General features: G+C 57.7%; 1 protein-coding gene across 4 annotated transcripts in view; it reads left to right on the top strand.

Moving 5' to 3' along the window:
* Window positions 1–14,722, top strand: part of LOC102167870 (proto-oncogene Wnt-3) — a 139,044-nt gene extending 124,322 nt beyond the window's left edge. For all 4 annotated transcript variants that reach the window (XM_084984205.1, XM_084984206.1, XM_013980865.3 and 1 more), the window contains 4 exons: window positions 4,108–4,349; window positions 7,968–8,233; window positions 8,878–9,365; window positions 12,803–14,722. In XM_084984205.1, coding sequence (XP_084840331.1) covers window positions 4,223–4,349; window positions 7,968–8,233; window positions 8,878–9,357 — 873 coding nt within the window. In that variant the 5' untranslated portion in view covers window positions 4,108–4,222 and the 3' untranslated portion in view covers window positions 9,358–9,365; window positions 12,803–14,722. The remainder of the gene's footprint in view (window positions 1–4,107; window positions 4,350–7,967; window positions 8,234–8,877; window positions 9,366–12,802) is intronic.
* Window positions 14,723–15,011: the final 289 nt, after the last annotated feature.

Below are 15,011 nucleotides of genomic sequence, written 5' to 3'. Positions count from 1 at the left end.
GCTAAGTAAACGGTTGTCATCATTGCTAAGTGCTGGATGAAAGAGGAAAGAAGCAATCTGCTGGGTCAGAGGAGAGGTTGCAGCCGTCCAGGAGGAAGGATTCAACCATCGAGGGCTTGGTGCCCGTCAGGGGAGAGCAGGGGAGCATGGCATCTCCCTGTTGGGAGCAGCTCTGGCCTTCGCAGGCAGCCGAGCCCTGCCAGCCAATGCCAAGACCTTGGGCATTCTGCTGGGCTGGGCAGGCCCGCCTGGGACCCCCTGGGGTGGGGGGATTGCTGAAATCAGTGAGCAGGGAGCCCCTGGGAGGGCTGGGACAAGCTGTGGCCTCACTGAGTGGATATGAAGAGGCAGTGGCTCTCTGGTTCTCTTGATCCAGCTGTCAAGCCACTTCTCACTGTGGGCCTCTGCTTTTTCATCTGTATAATGGGTTTTGTGCCCTCTAAAGGCACCTCTTGTAGGCTCGTCTGGTCCAGCTTAGCTTGAGGGTGCCCAGGCCTGCGGAGGTGTGGACAGGTGTCAGGCAAAAGCTGGGAGAAGGTGAAGAAGGAGGGGAGGAGTGGGGGTGGGAGAGGGGGGTAAAGGAAGGGTCCTTGAGTGCCCCTCAGGCCCTACTTCCATTCCTCTGGGCAGAGGGAGGCTGGAGCTTTGGGGCCCTGGCGTGGTTGGTGAGCAGACCAGTCAATGGAGGACAACATGGGACAGGGCCCCCTGGTGCCAGAGGTGACGGTGAGACAGGTCTGCCCCGTTAGAGTTTGCAGTGGGGCCAGGAGGCCAGGCCGAAGGAGAGCGTGGGCACTGCAGTCTGCACCTCTGGGGCCACGTGGACAGAGGCATCTGCGGTGGGGAGACCGGAGGGCTCTAGCCAAAGCGGAGGGACACTGCGACTGGGCACTGGTGGCTAGGTCTCCCCCTACTGCTCTGGGATAGTCAGGGAACAGGCCAGGGTTTGAGAAAGAGGCAAAGACTCAACATATTCCTTTAGAGGGGGCCTCATGGCCCCACACTCAGGGCCAAACCCAGGTGGGGCCCTGGGGTGGCAGCGTCCTCCATCGGGCCCCGGCTCTCCTCCCCAGCTGTCTGCATAGGGGGCTTTGGGTCTCACACGGCAGAGGAGGGAGCGGGATGGGCCTGGCCCCCTTCCAAGGGGCCTCGCTCCCCAGCGCTCCTCTCAGGACGGCCTGGTGCTGAGTCGTCTGCATGGAGCCCTGGCTCAGGCTGCCCTCCGCAGGGCAGGGCAGTGCAGGGCTGCAGGTGCTGGGTAAGAGCATGTGGAGAGGCCGCCTGGGCTGGGAGGGGAGGCTCAGCTCTGACACTGCGCAGACCCGGGCAGTTCCCTTTACTCCCTGGTCTCAGTTTCCTTTTCTGTGAAATGGGATGATGACAGCGATGCTGAAGTTCCCACTTGACAGTCTTGCTCTGAGGTTTCCATAAGGGAAGAGACATGAACTCTCAGAAGTGGCCCAGCCCATCGCAAAAGAGAGGTATTTGCTGATCATTATCATCATGATGATAACCACTTTATACCTCTAAGCAGGGCTGCAGGTTGCCCTTCTTTCTCTTCAAAAGGGCTCAGTGCTCAGGATCTGGAAATGTCTCATAAATGTTACCATCCCAACTCCTAGACCTGGTTCCCTAGTGGGAAGATGAGGGCCCTGCAAGGCCCTGTCAGATGCCGTGTGTGTCGTGGTGTCCACTGGGGGCCTCTGGGCTGCTCCGTCACTTAGGCGTGATTTCAGTGTTGAAGCCCAGGGTGCAGACTAGTCAGGCCTGCAGTCACTCCCACCCCTTAGGACCCAGACAGGCACTGCCCAGAAGACAGAGTGCTGGAGTTCCTGCTGTGGCGCACCAGGATCGGTGGTGTCTCTGCAGCACCAGGGCAGGTTCGATCCCTGGCCAGGCACCCTGGGTTAAGGGTCTGGCATTGCTACTCTGACCCCTGGCCTGGGAATTCCATGTGCCATGGAGCAGCCCGGGGCAGCGGGGGTGGGGGGTGGGGGCGTGGTACGTAGTTTGCCTCATGTGTTCCGGAGTCCGATGACCAGGTTCCAATGAGCAGCTCCTTAGTAGCTCTGTGGTCTGAGCTGGTCACTCAACCTATAAGGCTTATCCATGAGAAATGGGGCTGCTTTAACCGATCCTTCTAGGTCATAGGGCTGTTATAAGGATTAAATGAAGTAAACCCAAAGAAGAGGCTCAGCCCGGTGTGGGGCACAGAGGAATTCAGGAATTGGCCATTCGCAGGGGGAAGTCAGGCCTGCAGGTTGCCCTTCTTTCTCTTCAAAAGGGCTCAGTGCTCAAGATCTGGAAATGTCTCATAAATGTTACCATCCCAACTCCTAGACCTGGTTCCCTAGTGGGAAGATGAGGGCCCGCCTCTCCCTCTGACAACAGGGCCCAGAGACAGCCCCAGGTGGGGGCACCACGGCCCTCCACCGTGCCCGTCATCCACACATAGCAGATAGTTGGATCCTCCCTGTGTTTCATTCAAAAAACTTTTGTGTGCTTTTTTTCCCGTTGGCCCCTGAGATCTTCTGGACCCTTTTTCCCAGAGCTTTTGTCATCACTTTGCATGGGGGACTTGGCGGACACCACTGTCAGCCCAGAGCCTTGGTCAGTGCAGTATAGAGAGAGAGGAGCTGGGCCCTGATGCCTCCCTCCTTCCAGTTCACTCTGGCCCTGATCACAGGGCTGATTGCAATTGGTCTTGAAGTCTACGGAGACTCACAGATCATTTTCTCAGCTTCTGTTGTAAAAATGTCAGTCCTGCTGTTCATGTCTGGGGGAGAGAATGGTTCTCTAGTATTTCTTTCTTTTTTTTTTTTTTTTGCTTTTTAGGTCTTCTCCCGCGGCATATAGAGGTTCCCATACTAGGGGTCGAATTGGAGCTACAGCTGCTGGCCTACGACACAGCCACAGCAACATCAGATCCGAGCCTCGTCTGTGACCTACACCACAGCTCATGGCAACGCCGGATCCTTAACCCACTGAGGCCTGGGATCAAACCTGCATCCTCATGGATGGTAGTCAGGTTTGTTATGATTGAGCCACCATAGGAACTCCCGGTTTTCTAGTATTTTAAACACTTGCTCCTCCTCCTCTGGCTCCTCTAAGATCTTTTCTCTGTTGACTCTTTTTTTTTTTTCTTCCTTTGCTGGAGCATGAAGCAGTTTGATGTGGGGTATCAGTTCCCAGGCCAGTGATTGAAAGCACCAGATCCTAACCACTAGACCACCAGGGAACTTAGTAAAACCTGAGAGGTTGATAGAATATTGATTGAAAAATTAGGGACAGAAGTGTGATGAGATTCAACCAAGCTCACATAGTGTTGTGTAGGGGAAGTACACTCCTCCTGACCCTGAGCTAAACTTTCTTAAAGCCAAGAAAGAGGGGAGAAAAGAGATGGCGCCCCAGAATTGTCTAGGGCTCTGCAGAGATGGTCAAGGAGGCCCTGGTGAACAAAGGAGAGAGGAACTGGAGAGACCCTGGGAGGCACCGGGCTGGCCAGGTATCATCCCAGGAAAGAGGCTGAGGGGCATTGCCTAGGTGACAGTGTGTGTATGCACATGGGTGTGAATGCATGCACACATGCATGTGCACACTCCCTGCTGGGACTGAGGCTTCTCTGCTTGCCGCTTTCTCTGAGATGTGATGGGGGTCAAGCCAGCTTCCGCCATCTTCCTCTCTGTAGACTTTGTTTCCTTCCAGTAGATCATCAGAAGTCTCCATGTGGCCCTAGAAACCTGAACTCCCAGCCTGACCCCTCCCCATCAGGGAAAGGGGCCCAGAGCCTGGGAGGGACTTGAACTGGGTCCCTAATACTCTCTTTCCATCCAGGGTTCTTTGCATAGTGTTGGGTCACCCCCAAGGGCTCCCATGAGAGGTTTCTGCTGGTCCCCATGCCCCTGCAAGCTGGGGCAGAGGGCTGACTGCCTGGATCAGAGCTCTGCCCTTCAAGAGACAATGTATACCCAAGGTCAAGGGCAACACATTCAGGTGCCAGGTTTCTCAGGGCTCATAGGTGCTCTGTGGCTCCACCTACCTCGAGTGCTTATGGGGAAGAAATGATGCTTTGTGCCTGCAGTGCCACTGCCCTCTGTCTCCCCACAGGTCCCTGGCCCTGGGCCAGCAGTACACATCCCTGGGCTCACAGCCTCTGCTCTGCGGCTCCATCCCAGGCCTGGTCCCCAAGCAACTGCGCTTCTGCCGAAATTACATTGAAATCATGCCCAGTGTGGCTGAAGGTGTGAAGTTGGGCATCCAGGAGTGCCAGCACCAGTTCCGGGGCCGCCGCTGGAACTGCACCACCATTGATGACAGCCTCGCCATCTTCGGGCCCGTTCTTGACAAAGGTACTGTCTCTGGACTGGGCAGGAGGTGGAGGAGGGGCTGAGTTGGGGGACAGCATCAGGATATGTAGTCACTCTTCCAGATCAGGGTGCCTCAGCCCTGAGCCCAGGCCCCCAGGGGGGAGGATGATGAAGTGGGTCATGACCTGTGGCCTTCACAGGAAGTAGGCCATGTCACTCTGGGCCTGTGTCCTGACAGGCCGTCTCGTGGTTGCCACACCTTACCAGGTGCTGCTGGGGAATAGGGAGCCTTGGGATCCTGAAATCCTGGGGCAGGCTAGGAGGCTGCAACCAGCCTTCCCTTCTGCTGGCACAGTGGTGGCCCCAGGCTTTGATGTGGACTTTTGTGATATTTTTCCAGTGTTAAGTGCTCTACAAATCTAGCTTTGGGGTGGGGTGAGAACTTTGCTACCCCTAGGTCCTTCCCATACAGAAAATTCTGGAGCCGAGGGGGCTGTCTAGTGCCGGTAGTATTGCATTACCTCCAGGTGCTTTGGTGAGATGTTCCTGCTGGTTCCCATGCCTCTGCAAGCTGGATATGTCCATGGATTGTGGTGGGGCTAGAGGGCGTGCTGGCCAGATAATCTTGCAACATGGGAGTCTCACTGGCTGTCTCAAATGAATGGGATTCACATAACCTGACTTTGAATAGGAAGGCACTAAGGAGAGAGGGATTGGGGGTGTGTGTGACTACTCCCAAGAAGTGGACTTTGGGGCTGGGGAGTTCTAGGCTGAAGAAGCGCAACTCTTTGAGCAATTGCACTGTCTAGGAATATAATGATCTTAGCTGGCCTCCCAGGAGCTACTATTCGTTTTCTGCAGCAACTCAAACCCTCCTGGCCACCACCAGGGCTTTGGCACCCAAAGGCATGAGCTTGGTCCGCCCTCCTTTCAGAAGAGCTGCATTTACAGCTGGAAAGAAGATCTGAGAGCCAGCTGGACCTGGGGAAGGGTTGGCAGGGAGTGTGGAGGAAAGCGTTGGGGAAAGCCGACGCCCCATTTTTGCCTGCTGTCCCCCCTGTCTGTGCCTCAGGTAGCCGCACCTACAGGCTATTGTCATGGGACAGTAGGGCAATTAGCAAATCAATGGATGATGATTCTGTTTACGCTTCTATTGCCAAAGCTAATTATTCCCTGTTTACATAAAAGGTTTGGCCTCTAATTGGGGCCAAGTGGCGGGGTGGTTTGCATTTCAAACCTGATCTTGCCAGCTTGTCAGTCTCACCGCCTTCCGGTGCCCCACCTCCGGCCAGGTAGTGCTTAATCAAACAGCCTGGCGTCTAGACGCGCTCCCCAAAGCAAGACACCTGATTGCTCTGACCCGCCGGACGTTAGCCTGTGAATTCAAACCGGGTCTCCGAGCTTATTATCCCTTCACGTCTGTGTTTAATGTTTTAAATCACCGTTGTAGGTTCTACGACGTGCCTTCATCTCGAAATTGCAAGAGGGTAGTTTCGTGTTGGGGAAGGAGGGCGTCAGATGTCAGAGACACTGGGAATTTCAGGGAAGCTAATTGGTCTCTGGGAGGAAGGCCTGCCCGCTTGCCCCAGGGGCCAGGTGTGAACTCTGCTTTAGGCTCCCCCCTTGGCGAGTCCCGCACCCCCGCTGTGCGGGCCACCGGCGTAGACCTCTGCCCACGGCTGTGAGACCCCGGGTGGCAGGGAGGTGGTCTGTTCCGGGGCGCGTATCTTCAGCGGACCCCGGGGACCGACTCCCCAAGGGCTTAGCCGCCCGGAGCCTGGGCGCGGGGGGCACGGGGGTCGGCGGCCGGAAGGCGAGAGGCCGAGACGGCGGCGGGGTGCGGGCCGCTGGGGATCGCGGTCCCGGGCGGGGTGGGGGTGGGCGGCCCGGAGGGGCTTAGGCTGCTTGAAAGGGGCCCGAGCGCCGCCCCCCACCGCGCAGCCCGGCCCCGCGCCCGCTGCGGCCGCCGCGCCATTCACACGCCCTCTGGCCATTCGGCGCGGCGCGGGGGCGGGGGGCGCCGCTTCAATGGGGATTTCGCGGGCCGGCGCCGGGGCCGGGGGCGCGGCCCGGCCGCGGGAGCCGCCCGTTGCTACGCGGTGGCGGCCGGCCCGGCGGCCCGGGCCCGGCGGCCGCATTATGCGGGTAATGCGGTGTGACACCGCGCGAACAAAGGCGGATTGAGCGGCCCAGCGGGCCCCGCCGGACGGGGACCGGCACAGCGGGGCTGTCAGCGCCGCTCCCAGGCTAATCCCCGCCCCGCCCCCGCCGCCCCCGCGTCCCCGGGGCTGGGAACCGAGCGCGGCCGGGACCCGGGCGCCGCCGCCGCCGCTGCCGCCGCGAGAGGCCGCCGGCCGACCGGCCGGCCGGAAGTGAGGCCCTCGCCCTGGGCGACCCCTGCTCCCGGGCGCTCAGGGGTGGGGCCGCCCAGGCCGGGGTCGGAGCCGGGGCGCAGCGGCTCGGGCCTCGGCCGCCGCCCCCGTCGCAGTCAGGTCCAGAGCCCTGGCGGGGCCGCTCCCACTCGCCTCCAGCCTGCCCGGGAAGGGGGTCGGACCCTCTGCCGGTGGTCCATGAGGGCCCTGGGGCCTCTAAAGAGGCGGCGGTGGCTACGAGGGGTTACCAGGCTGCCGGGCTGCCATCTCCTTGAGCGCCCAGGACCAGAGCCAGAGTCCAGGCAAGGAGGCAGCCAGGCCGGCAGCTCGGTGTTTGGCTACCTGCGCGGCCTTGGGCAGGTCACTTCCTGCTCTGGGTTCCTCACCCGTCAGGAGAGAGAGGTTGGTCTGTAGGTCTTTCAGGCCTTTGTCTCCCAGGTCATCAATGGCTATATCTGCAATACGGGCCTGCCTTTCTTCCTCATAGGGGTAAGAGGGTTAAATGGGATAAAGCTCACGAAGGGCAGAATCCGGTGTGGACCCAGCACTCCAAGGTGGTTATCATTATGAAGAGGTTGGGGGGACACCCTGAGAACCTTTTCCTTTGCTGGACCCTGGGGCGGAAGCAGTGGGGAGGTGCCTCCTGTCCCTCCATCCTCCCTCCAAAACCTTGGCTTTGTCTGGGTGGAGGACAGAATAAGAGGGAGGCTGAGACGCCTACTCGGGGAACTCTGGTGGCAGAGGGAAGTTGTACCAGTTTACAAAGAGGGTAACTGAGGCTCAGAAAAAGAGTCTGTCCAAGTGCTTCCAGGTGGGGAATGGGTGGGCTTGGGTAGGTGTAGGCTGAGGGATTCCTGGCCTCCCTCCTCAAAGACCAGGGAGGTCTTTGCGAGATCCTGAGGTCCCGAGAGATCAGGAGTGCTGGATTCTCCAGTTTGGGAAAGCAGAGGGCGGAGGGGCCTGGGGCCAGGACGACAGATCAGGGCCACCTCATCTCTGCAGCAACCTGCCCGAGCTGTCTTTCTACCCCTGTTTCTGACTGGCTGTGCTCTGCCAGCTGTTAAAGCCCTGGGTTAGTTGGTTAGTGGCTCTGAGCCTCAGTTTGCTCACCTGTAAAGTGGGGATACCCACTAGGGGCTGGGCCAGCCAAAGAGGGAAAGGTACCTCGGTTCCTTTCATTTCCCTCAGGGCTGACAAGCCCTTCTTCCCAGCTGGGGGAGAAGTCAAGGCATGGTGGCCCCGCTCTGGGACCTGGTCTGAGCAGTGCCTCCCCACGCCCTCCCCGCAGCCACCCGCGAATCGGCCTTCGTGCACGCCATCGCCTCTGCTGGTGTGGCCTTTGCTGTCACGCGATCCTGTGCGGAGGGCACCTCCACCATCTGTGGCTGTGATTCGCATCATAAGGGGCCGCCCGGCGAGGGCTGGAAGTGGGGCGGCTGCAGCGAGGATGCCGACTTCGGGGTGCTTGTGTCCCGGGAGTTCGCAGACGCACGTGAGAATAGGCCGGATGCGCGCTCGGCCATGAACAAGCACAACAACGAGGCTGGCCGCACGGTGAGCTGCGGCCGCCCTCACCCCAACCCTGCCCAAGACTCCTTCCCAGACCCTGTGCCTGCTCCACTCTGCCTCTGCCCATGGCCCTTGTGCTTTCCCGGTCCCCCCTCTCTTCCCCCGTCCTTCCTTCCTCTGTGGACTGTTCCCGGTCCCCACCTGCACCTCTGCCCTGGGGATGCATCCGTCCACGAGTGTGGCGGCCCCATGGATCGGGTGGCAGCCAGCCCATGCTGTGCACTTCAGCTGCCCATAGGGCTCTGAGACTCATGGGCCTGGCTTTGAGTGCAGCCTCCGTACCTTCCTATGGTGGTTAGACCTTGGGCGAGTCACTTAAAGCTCCCAGCCTCAGTTTCCCACCTGTTAGCTGGAAATAACAATCCTTATTTCCTGAGATGGGAAGCATGGGAGACACGGATGTAATTTCTGTCAGTCCCCACTGCCAGTTCTTGGGGTGAAGGGGAGGGAGACAACGGGCACCATTCTTCTGGTCCGAGCCTCAGCCCCCCTTTGGTTTTCACCCAGGCGTAGAGTAGGAATAGAGAAGGCTTCAGGGATGGAGGTGGGTGCAGGCAGCATTGGGAGGGCCTGGGCGTGCTCCCAGGTGGGGGTCAGTCTGGGGAACCAGCTGCGCCTCCTCTTCCCAGACCATCCTGGACCACATGCACCTCAAGTGCAAGTGCCATGGGCTGTCGGGCAGTTGCGAGGTCAAGACCTGCTGGTGGGCCCAGCCCGACTTCCGTGCCATCGGCGACTTCCTTAAGGACAAGTACGACAGTGCCTCGGAGATGGTGGTGGAGAAGCACCGTGAGTCCCGCGGCTGGGTGGAGACCCTCCGCGCCAAGTACGCGCTCTTCAAGCCACCCACCGAGAGGGACCTGGTCTACTACGAGAACTCCCCCAACTTTTGTGAGCCCAACCCGGAGACGGGCTCCTTTGGCACCAGGGACCGGACTTGCAATGTCACCTCCCACGGCATCGATGGCTGTGACCTGCTCTGCTGCGGCCGTGGCCACAACACAAGGACGGAGAAGCGGAAGGAAAAATGCCACTGCATCTTCCACTGGTGCTGCTACGTGAGCTGCCAGGAGTGTATCCGCATCTACGATGTGCACACCTGCAAGTAGGGAGCCAGGTAGGCCGGCTGGGCAGGGAGGTTAGGGGGCCTCGGTGCAGGGAACTGGGGTTGCTGCCTCCTTTTCTGGATGACCCTGTCTGTTTCGGAGTGAGCCAAGACACACACGTTTCCACAGCCGAGGTTGGTTGCCAGGATTTCCCAAGCTTCGGTGCGAATGGTCCTTGGGCTGTGGCTTGGTGGATTACACAAAGCACAGATGATAGTAACCAAGTGTGTGCACGCGAGGCTGCAAGCAGTTGTTTAAGTTCATGTGTAAGTTAGTAAATCATAGGCCAGGTCAGCTTTTCGCACGGCCACTCGCTGCCCATATTGCGCATCTGCCGAGCCAGAGGAGGGACTGTGGAGGTGGAAGCTGGGGTGCCTGACTTCTGGTCCCAACTTTGCTCTTAACTTCCTGTCCTTTCACTTCTCTGGGCCTCTGGTTTCTTACTGTAAAGTGAGGGGGGTAAAATATTTGAACCAGCAGGCCAGAAAGTCTCCTGTACCCCTGGGGCAGAGTCCTTTTGCATGCACCTTGAACTCAGAGGGCAGGTTTTTGCACAGGCGTAACTCCCACACCTCCGAGGTGTAGGAGGTGGGTGGGGAAAGCGGTGTCTAAGCCCATATTCCGGCAGATCTGAAGCTTGGGTGGAGCAGGGCGCGCTGTCACCGAGTTTATGGACGGTGATGGGGAGGAGGAAGGAGTCAGGTTCAGAGTGACGGTGCTGAGTAAGCGAGGGATCAAAGGCTGCCGGATTATGTTCCCAAGAGTTGTCCTGTGTGGGCGACACTGTTGCCCGGCCCTTGGGTCCATGGGTCTCCAGGACAGGTCAAGATGGGCGTGTGGTGGTCCTGGTCTCGGAGGGTGTCTAAGGCCTGTGTCCCCTTGCGCCCCTTTCTCTGTCTGAGACGGGCCTGGTCTATAGAATTTCAAGCTCTGGTCCAGCTTCCACCATCTACCAACCATGTGACCTAAATAATACTTATTTTCTCCTCCTCTGTCATCCTCCTCTGAGGTGCTCTGAGGAGCAAAGGGAAGGACACTGGAGACAGTGCTTGGTTCACTGAGGCACTTGCCCGCCTGGGGCTGTAGCCGGGAGGGCACCCCACTGATGCAGTTCCATGCAGGGCACCTCAGAGCTGGTGATGCTCGTCCGGCTGGGTGGGACTCGGGTGGGGTGGGCTTCTTTGCAGCACGGAGGAACCTCACGTGCCAGGGAGAGCTCGGCTGAGGGCAGATTCAGCCTGTTTGGGAAGCCCCTCTGTGTAGCTCAGGTTACAGGGTCCTGAAAGACAGCAGGAGGTACCGCTTTTCTTGGTGTCCGAATAGTAGTGTGGGTGGTGGAAGGAGGACAGAGATGGTTCCAGCTCCATCACTTACCAGCTGGAAAGTAGGGGTGATGATGGGAGCCTAGCAGCATTTTTACGAGGTTCAAGTGAGTTGGCAGATGTGAGTGCCTGTCTGAATATGGTACTAATAAGTGTGAACAGTGCCCTCAGAGCTATGACATGAGGGCAGGCACAGTGCAAGGCAATGGTGTCATCACTTGGGCAATTTCATTTATTGCTTTTCAAAACGATGGAGGAAAAGTCAGTAAGAGAGAACTCCCAGGCTCACTGTCATGCCAGGTGGAAGGAATGTTTGCAAGCCACAGTGCCACCCTCCTCTCGTGCCCACTCTGGCCAGAGGCAACAGTGTCCTGTCAGGCAGGACACAGCTCTGGCCATTCTAAGAGGAGGTTGTGGGGAAATCAGAGTCTCAGAGCGTGAACACTGGAGAGGGCACAGAGGGCATTTGTCTAGCCCTGCCCACTGCACAGACGGGACACTGTGCCCAGGCCTCAGCCTCCAGAGAGCCCCCAAATGTGGGTCCTGCAGAGTCCACAGTGGTAGCAGCCCCGGCTCTGTTAGCGACTCTAGGGGGCTCCCGGGTGTCGGCTGGGCTTTGGCACCTCCCCTCCCCCGGGTTCGGGCAGCCTTCTGCCAAGTGGGAAAGAAGTGCTGGGTTGACCCTCAGTGTCCAGAAAACCCCTGCCTGTGACCTGACGCTGACTGTAAGATCCGTGTTCTCCGTCCGCCTTCTGCTCCCCATTTCTGAGACAGAAGGGCATTTCCCCCAGTCTTAGGGGAGATGATGCCATGCCCGGGGGGACACCCTGGAGCCCTTGCCCTGGGGCAAGTGGAAAATTGTCTCGGTCTGCTGCCCTTTTGACAAAAACTCAAATTTGTTGATTGGGGCCAGTTGTTGTTCCTCTCTGAGCCCCAGTTTCCTCATCTGTGCACAGGGGGTAGGAACCGTGACCCTGGCAGGGTTGCTGTGTGGACGAGAGGTCGTGCACACAGGAGCCTTGGCACAGGGTCCAAGGAGACAGCGCATTTTCCAAGGCCACGTGGGGCTGACCTCCAGGAGCCGCCTTCCGCCAGGCTTGCTGCTGGTCCGGAGCCCCAGGCCGAGACCTGGTTACCTTCCCTGTCCTTTCGTCCGCATAGACACCCTGCAGGCAAGCTGGGAACTGTGGAGAGAGGCTGGCAGGGACCGTGTGGGACGGAGCTCCGGCTCTGGCCTTTCTCGGCCACCTGTCTTGACAGTGCGGGTGGGAGAGAGCCGGGCATGTGCCCTCCACACCCTCAGGGCAGGAGAGCCCAGTCAAGACGGCTTTAGGCCACAGCAGGGCCAGAGGCCCAGGCTTCTCTGGGGAAAACCTCTTTCCACTGCTCGTCCAGTATCTCCGGCTGCCCACTGATTGCCCACCTTACGCGAACCAGACTCATTCCTTGTTACTCAGATGCGGTGAGCGCACTCAGCTGGAGGGGGCAGGGGGCCTGGAGGACCCCGGGAGGCGTCGCTAACTTGCCGTGAGACTTTGGACGTGGCCCCTTGATCTTGCAGAGTCTGGTTCACCCCCTGCAAGAGTCGGCTTCTGGCCCTGTCAGCCCCCCAAGGAGCTGGGAGTTAATCGGGAATGAGCTCTTTGGGCTTCAGATCCCTTGGGAGATGGAAATACATGAACACGGAGACCTCGGGCTTCCCGTGAGAAGGAATTATTCATAGTTCAACGTAGTTTCTTCCGTTTGGACAGCTCGAAACAAACGCAGTGTCTGGGAGTCTGTCAGGTGGTGGGGGACTGGGCCCTAGATTTGCGGGGTTTCTCCCCGTCTCCGAGCAAGTTGGTTCCTAGACCAGGCTGGTTACCTGCTCCGGGGCTTCTGGTTGCCGGAGCCCCAGCTAGAAGGTGAGGAGGAAGGATCTGGATCCCAGCGTGTAGATGTCCTGTAGCTCCCAGGTCCTTCCGCAGTGGTAGAGGGGGCGCACAGAAGCTCCGCCTGAGACCCCCGTTACCTCCGAGCTCAGGAGAGATGCCGAGCCGTCCGCCAGCAGCCTCCGACCTTTGCACCCTGTGGGAGGTCTCTCTGGGCAAACCGTTACGTTCCTAATTCTTCTTTACTTTCCCAAGGGCACTGGGAACAGGTGACGTGTGCGGCTGGGCGGATTCACCGAAGTCCTACGGGGAGCAGGGCCGAGCCGGGCTCAGCCCCAGCATCAGACGGCACGGAAACGGGACTGTTGCCAGATGCACGTGTGGTAATGACCTGGACCCACCTCGCCTGCTGCCTGGGAGGCCTCCCTCCCTCTCTCATCTTCAGTTTCTCACCCTACTCGGGATGGTGTGTGGTTTTCAAAGAAGGGGCTTTCTTTTTAGTTCTCTGGGGTCTGATAGGAACAGACCCGAGGCTTATCTTTGCACATGTTAAAGAAAATAAAAGTGGCAAAAACCCCAACCAACCAACCTTCTACTCCAGCAGAACAGGCTGGGCTGCCATGAGCCTCTGCCTGGTGGGAAGGACATCCGCGTGGGCAAGATCGTCTCCCAGCCGCTGCGTCTGGTGCCATCCCGAGATGCCTGTGCGCGGGGAGTCAGGAAGCGGGGCAGCGCCCTGCCGTCTCCTCTTCTCTGCCGACTCCCATTCAAATCTGATAGACTTTCACATTCTGATAAAAGCCATAGGTTGAGCTGGGAGAAAGTGGTAGGGAGGCCCACGGCAATCGTTAGAGTCGGTTTGAGTTTTGAAGAGCCGGAGCTCCGGGCGACCTGGTAAGCTGTTTGAAGAGCAGCCGTATGTTCTTCTCAGTCCCATTTTCTCTGTAACCCCGTTCTGCACGAGAGGCTCTTGTGAACTGCAGTCAGATCTCCAGCTCTTTCTCTGCCATTCTGCAGTTTCCACCAGGAATGCAGTCCTTTTTTTTTTTTTTTGGTAGTGAACATTGTAAATAGGTTACGTGGGGTTGGGGGGGACACCCTTTCGCCAGCTCAGATGGCTTCCCAAGGAAGGAAGCATCTTTAGAAGGGGCCATTCTGTCCCTCCCAGCCCTGCTCACCTGCAGATCCTGCATAAAAACAAACTCCAGCTTGAGCAGTTGGACTCTGGGTCACTTAGGATAAATTAGACAAAGGGTCAGAGAGAGTAGCAGGCTGTCCTTGAAATTCCTGTTTTGTGAGCAGTAGATGGGGAGGATAAAGAGGAGTCGTTCGTTTCCTTCCCAGTCGGGACGCGTCGTCCTGCGTCCCTTTCTGTGTGGCCTGTGCGAGGAAACCAGTGCAGATCTTGCCCCCACACCTCTGGCCTCACCTGCCCACGGAGAGCTTCAGTTCGTGCAGCCACCAGGATCAGGACGAGGTGTTCAGAGGCGGGCGAGCAGTCACTCGTTCCTGCGGGTGAAGCATCCCTCCGCTGAGTTCTCCTTGATCCCCACGGGTCCTCTGCCGTGGCCTAGAGGAAGCTAGCAGAGCGGAGGCAGACAGATCTGACAGACTGAGTCCACACGGCAGCTCTGTCTTAAGGAGAATCAGAAAGGAGAGAGGCAGCCGGGCCCGGGTGGAGCACGCGCCGCCTTCCTCCCCTCTCCTCTTCCCTGGGGTCAGCCCGACACTGACCCCAGACAGCAGGCCGGCCACCTTCCCACCTGCTCAGGCAGGTTCACCAAGATGATCGTCTAGACGCCGGGCCTGCGCTCTTGAATCTGCTGGCAAGGAGCCCTGCTAACGATACACTGCCCACCCCTCTAGAGAGTCTGAAGTGCCCCCCATCTCACCTGAGACTGGAGCGTTTTAAATCGTGTCGACCAGGTGATGCTTGCTTTATGTGAGAAGGACTTCTGCAGAATGGATACACATGTTCAAAGCAGTCTTTTCATATCTATGTATTATCTCTATTAAAAGTGATAAAGTCATGTTTCTGGGGCGTATTCAAGTAGACGACAAGTAATTATTTAATAATAGTACATTGAGTGCATTGTAATTATTCTCGCAGTAGTCAGGTAATAGTATCCAACAGAAATTTCCTACCAACCTGCTGTATCCAAAGTTTTGTAAAAAGTTGTAGAAGTTGTTGATCTTTTTGATTTTATATTCAAAGTCTCTTTTTATAAATATTATTTATTATACAATGTATATACCTTTGAGTTAACTAAGATTATATATTATATAAATATATATATATTTGGAGAAAATATATTTCATCATGCAGTTTTTTTCTGTTAAGTCATTAAAGAGAAGGTAAACTTCAAATGGAAACGTTGTACGATGTGTGGCGTTTGCAGACTAAGGCTCGGAAGGTCAGCGTCAGATTCTGAATGGGGGAGCCTCCACGTCCACTCTGAAATCC

The sequence above is a fragment of the Sus scrofa genome, chromosome 12, assembly GCF_054392235.1.
Source record: "Sus scrofa isolate SSC_HxYL_T2T_F1_AM1 chromosome 12, Sscrofa_HxYL_maternal_Yorkshire_Landrace_v2.0, whole genome shotgun sequence".
In the NCBI taxonomy this organism is placed as follows: Eukaryota; Metazoa; Chordata; class Mammalia; order Artiodactyla; family Suidae; genus Sus; species Sus scrofa.
This window is presented reverse-complemented; position numbering and strand designations above follow the sequence as displayed.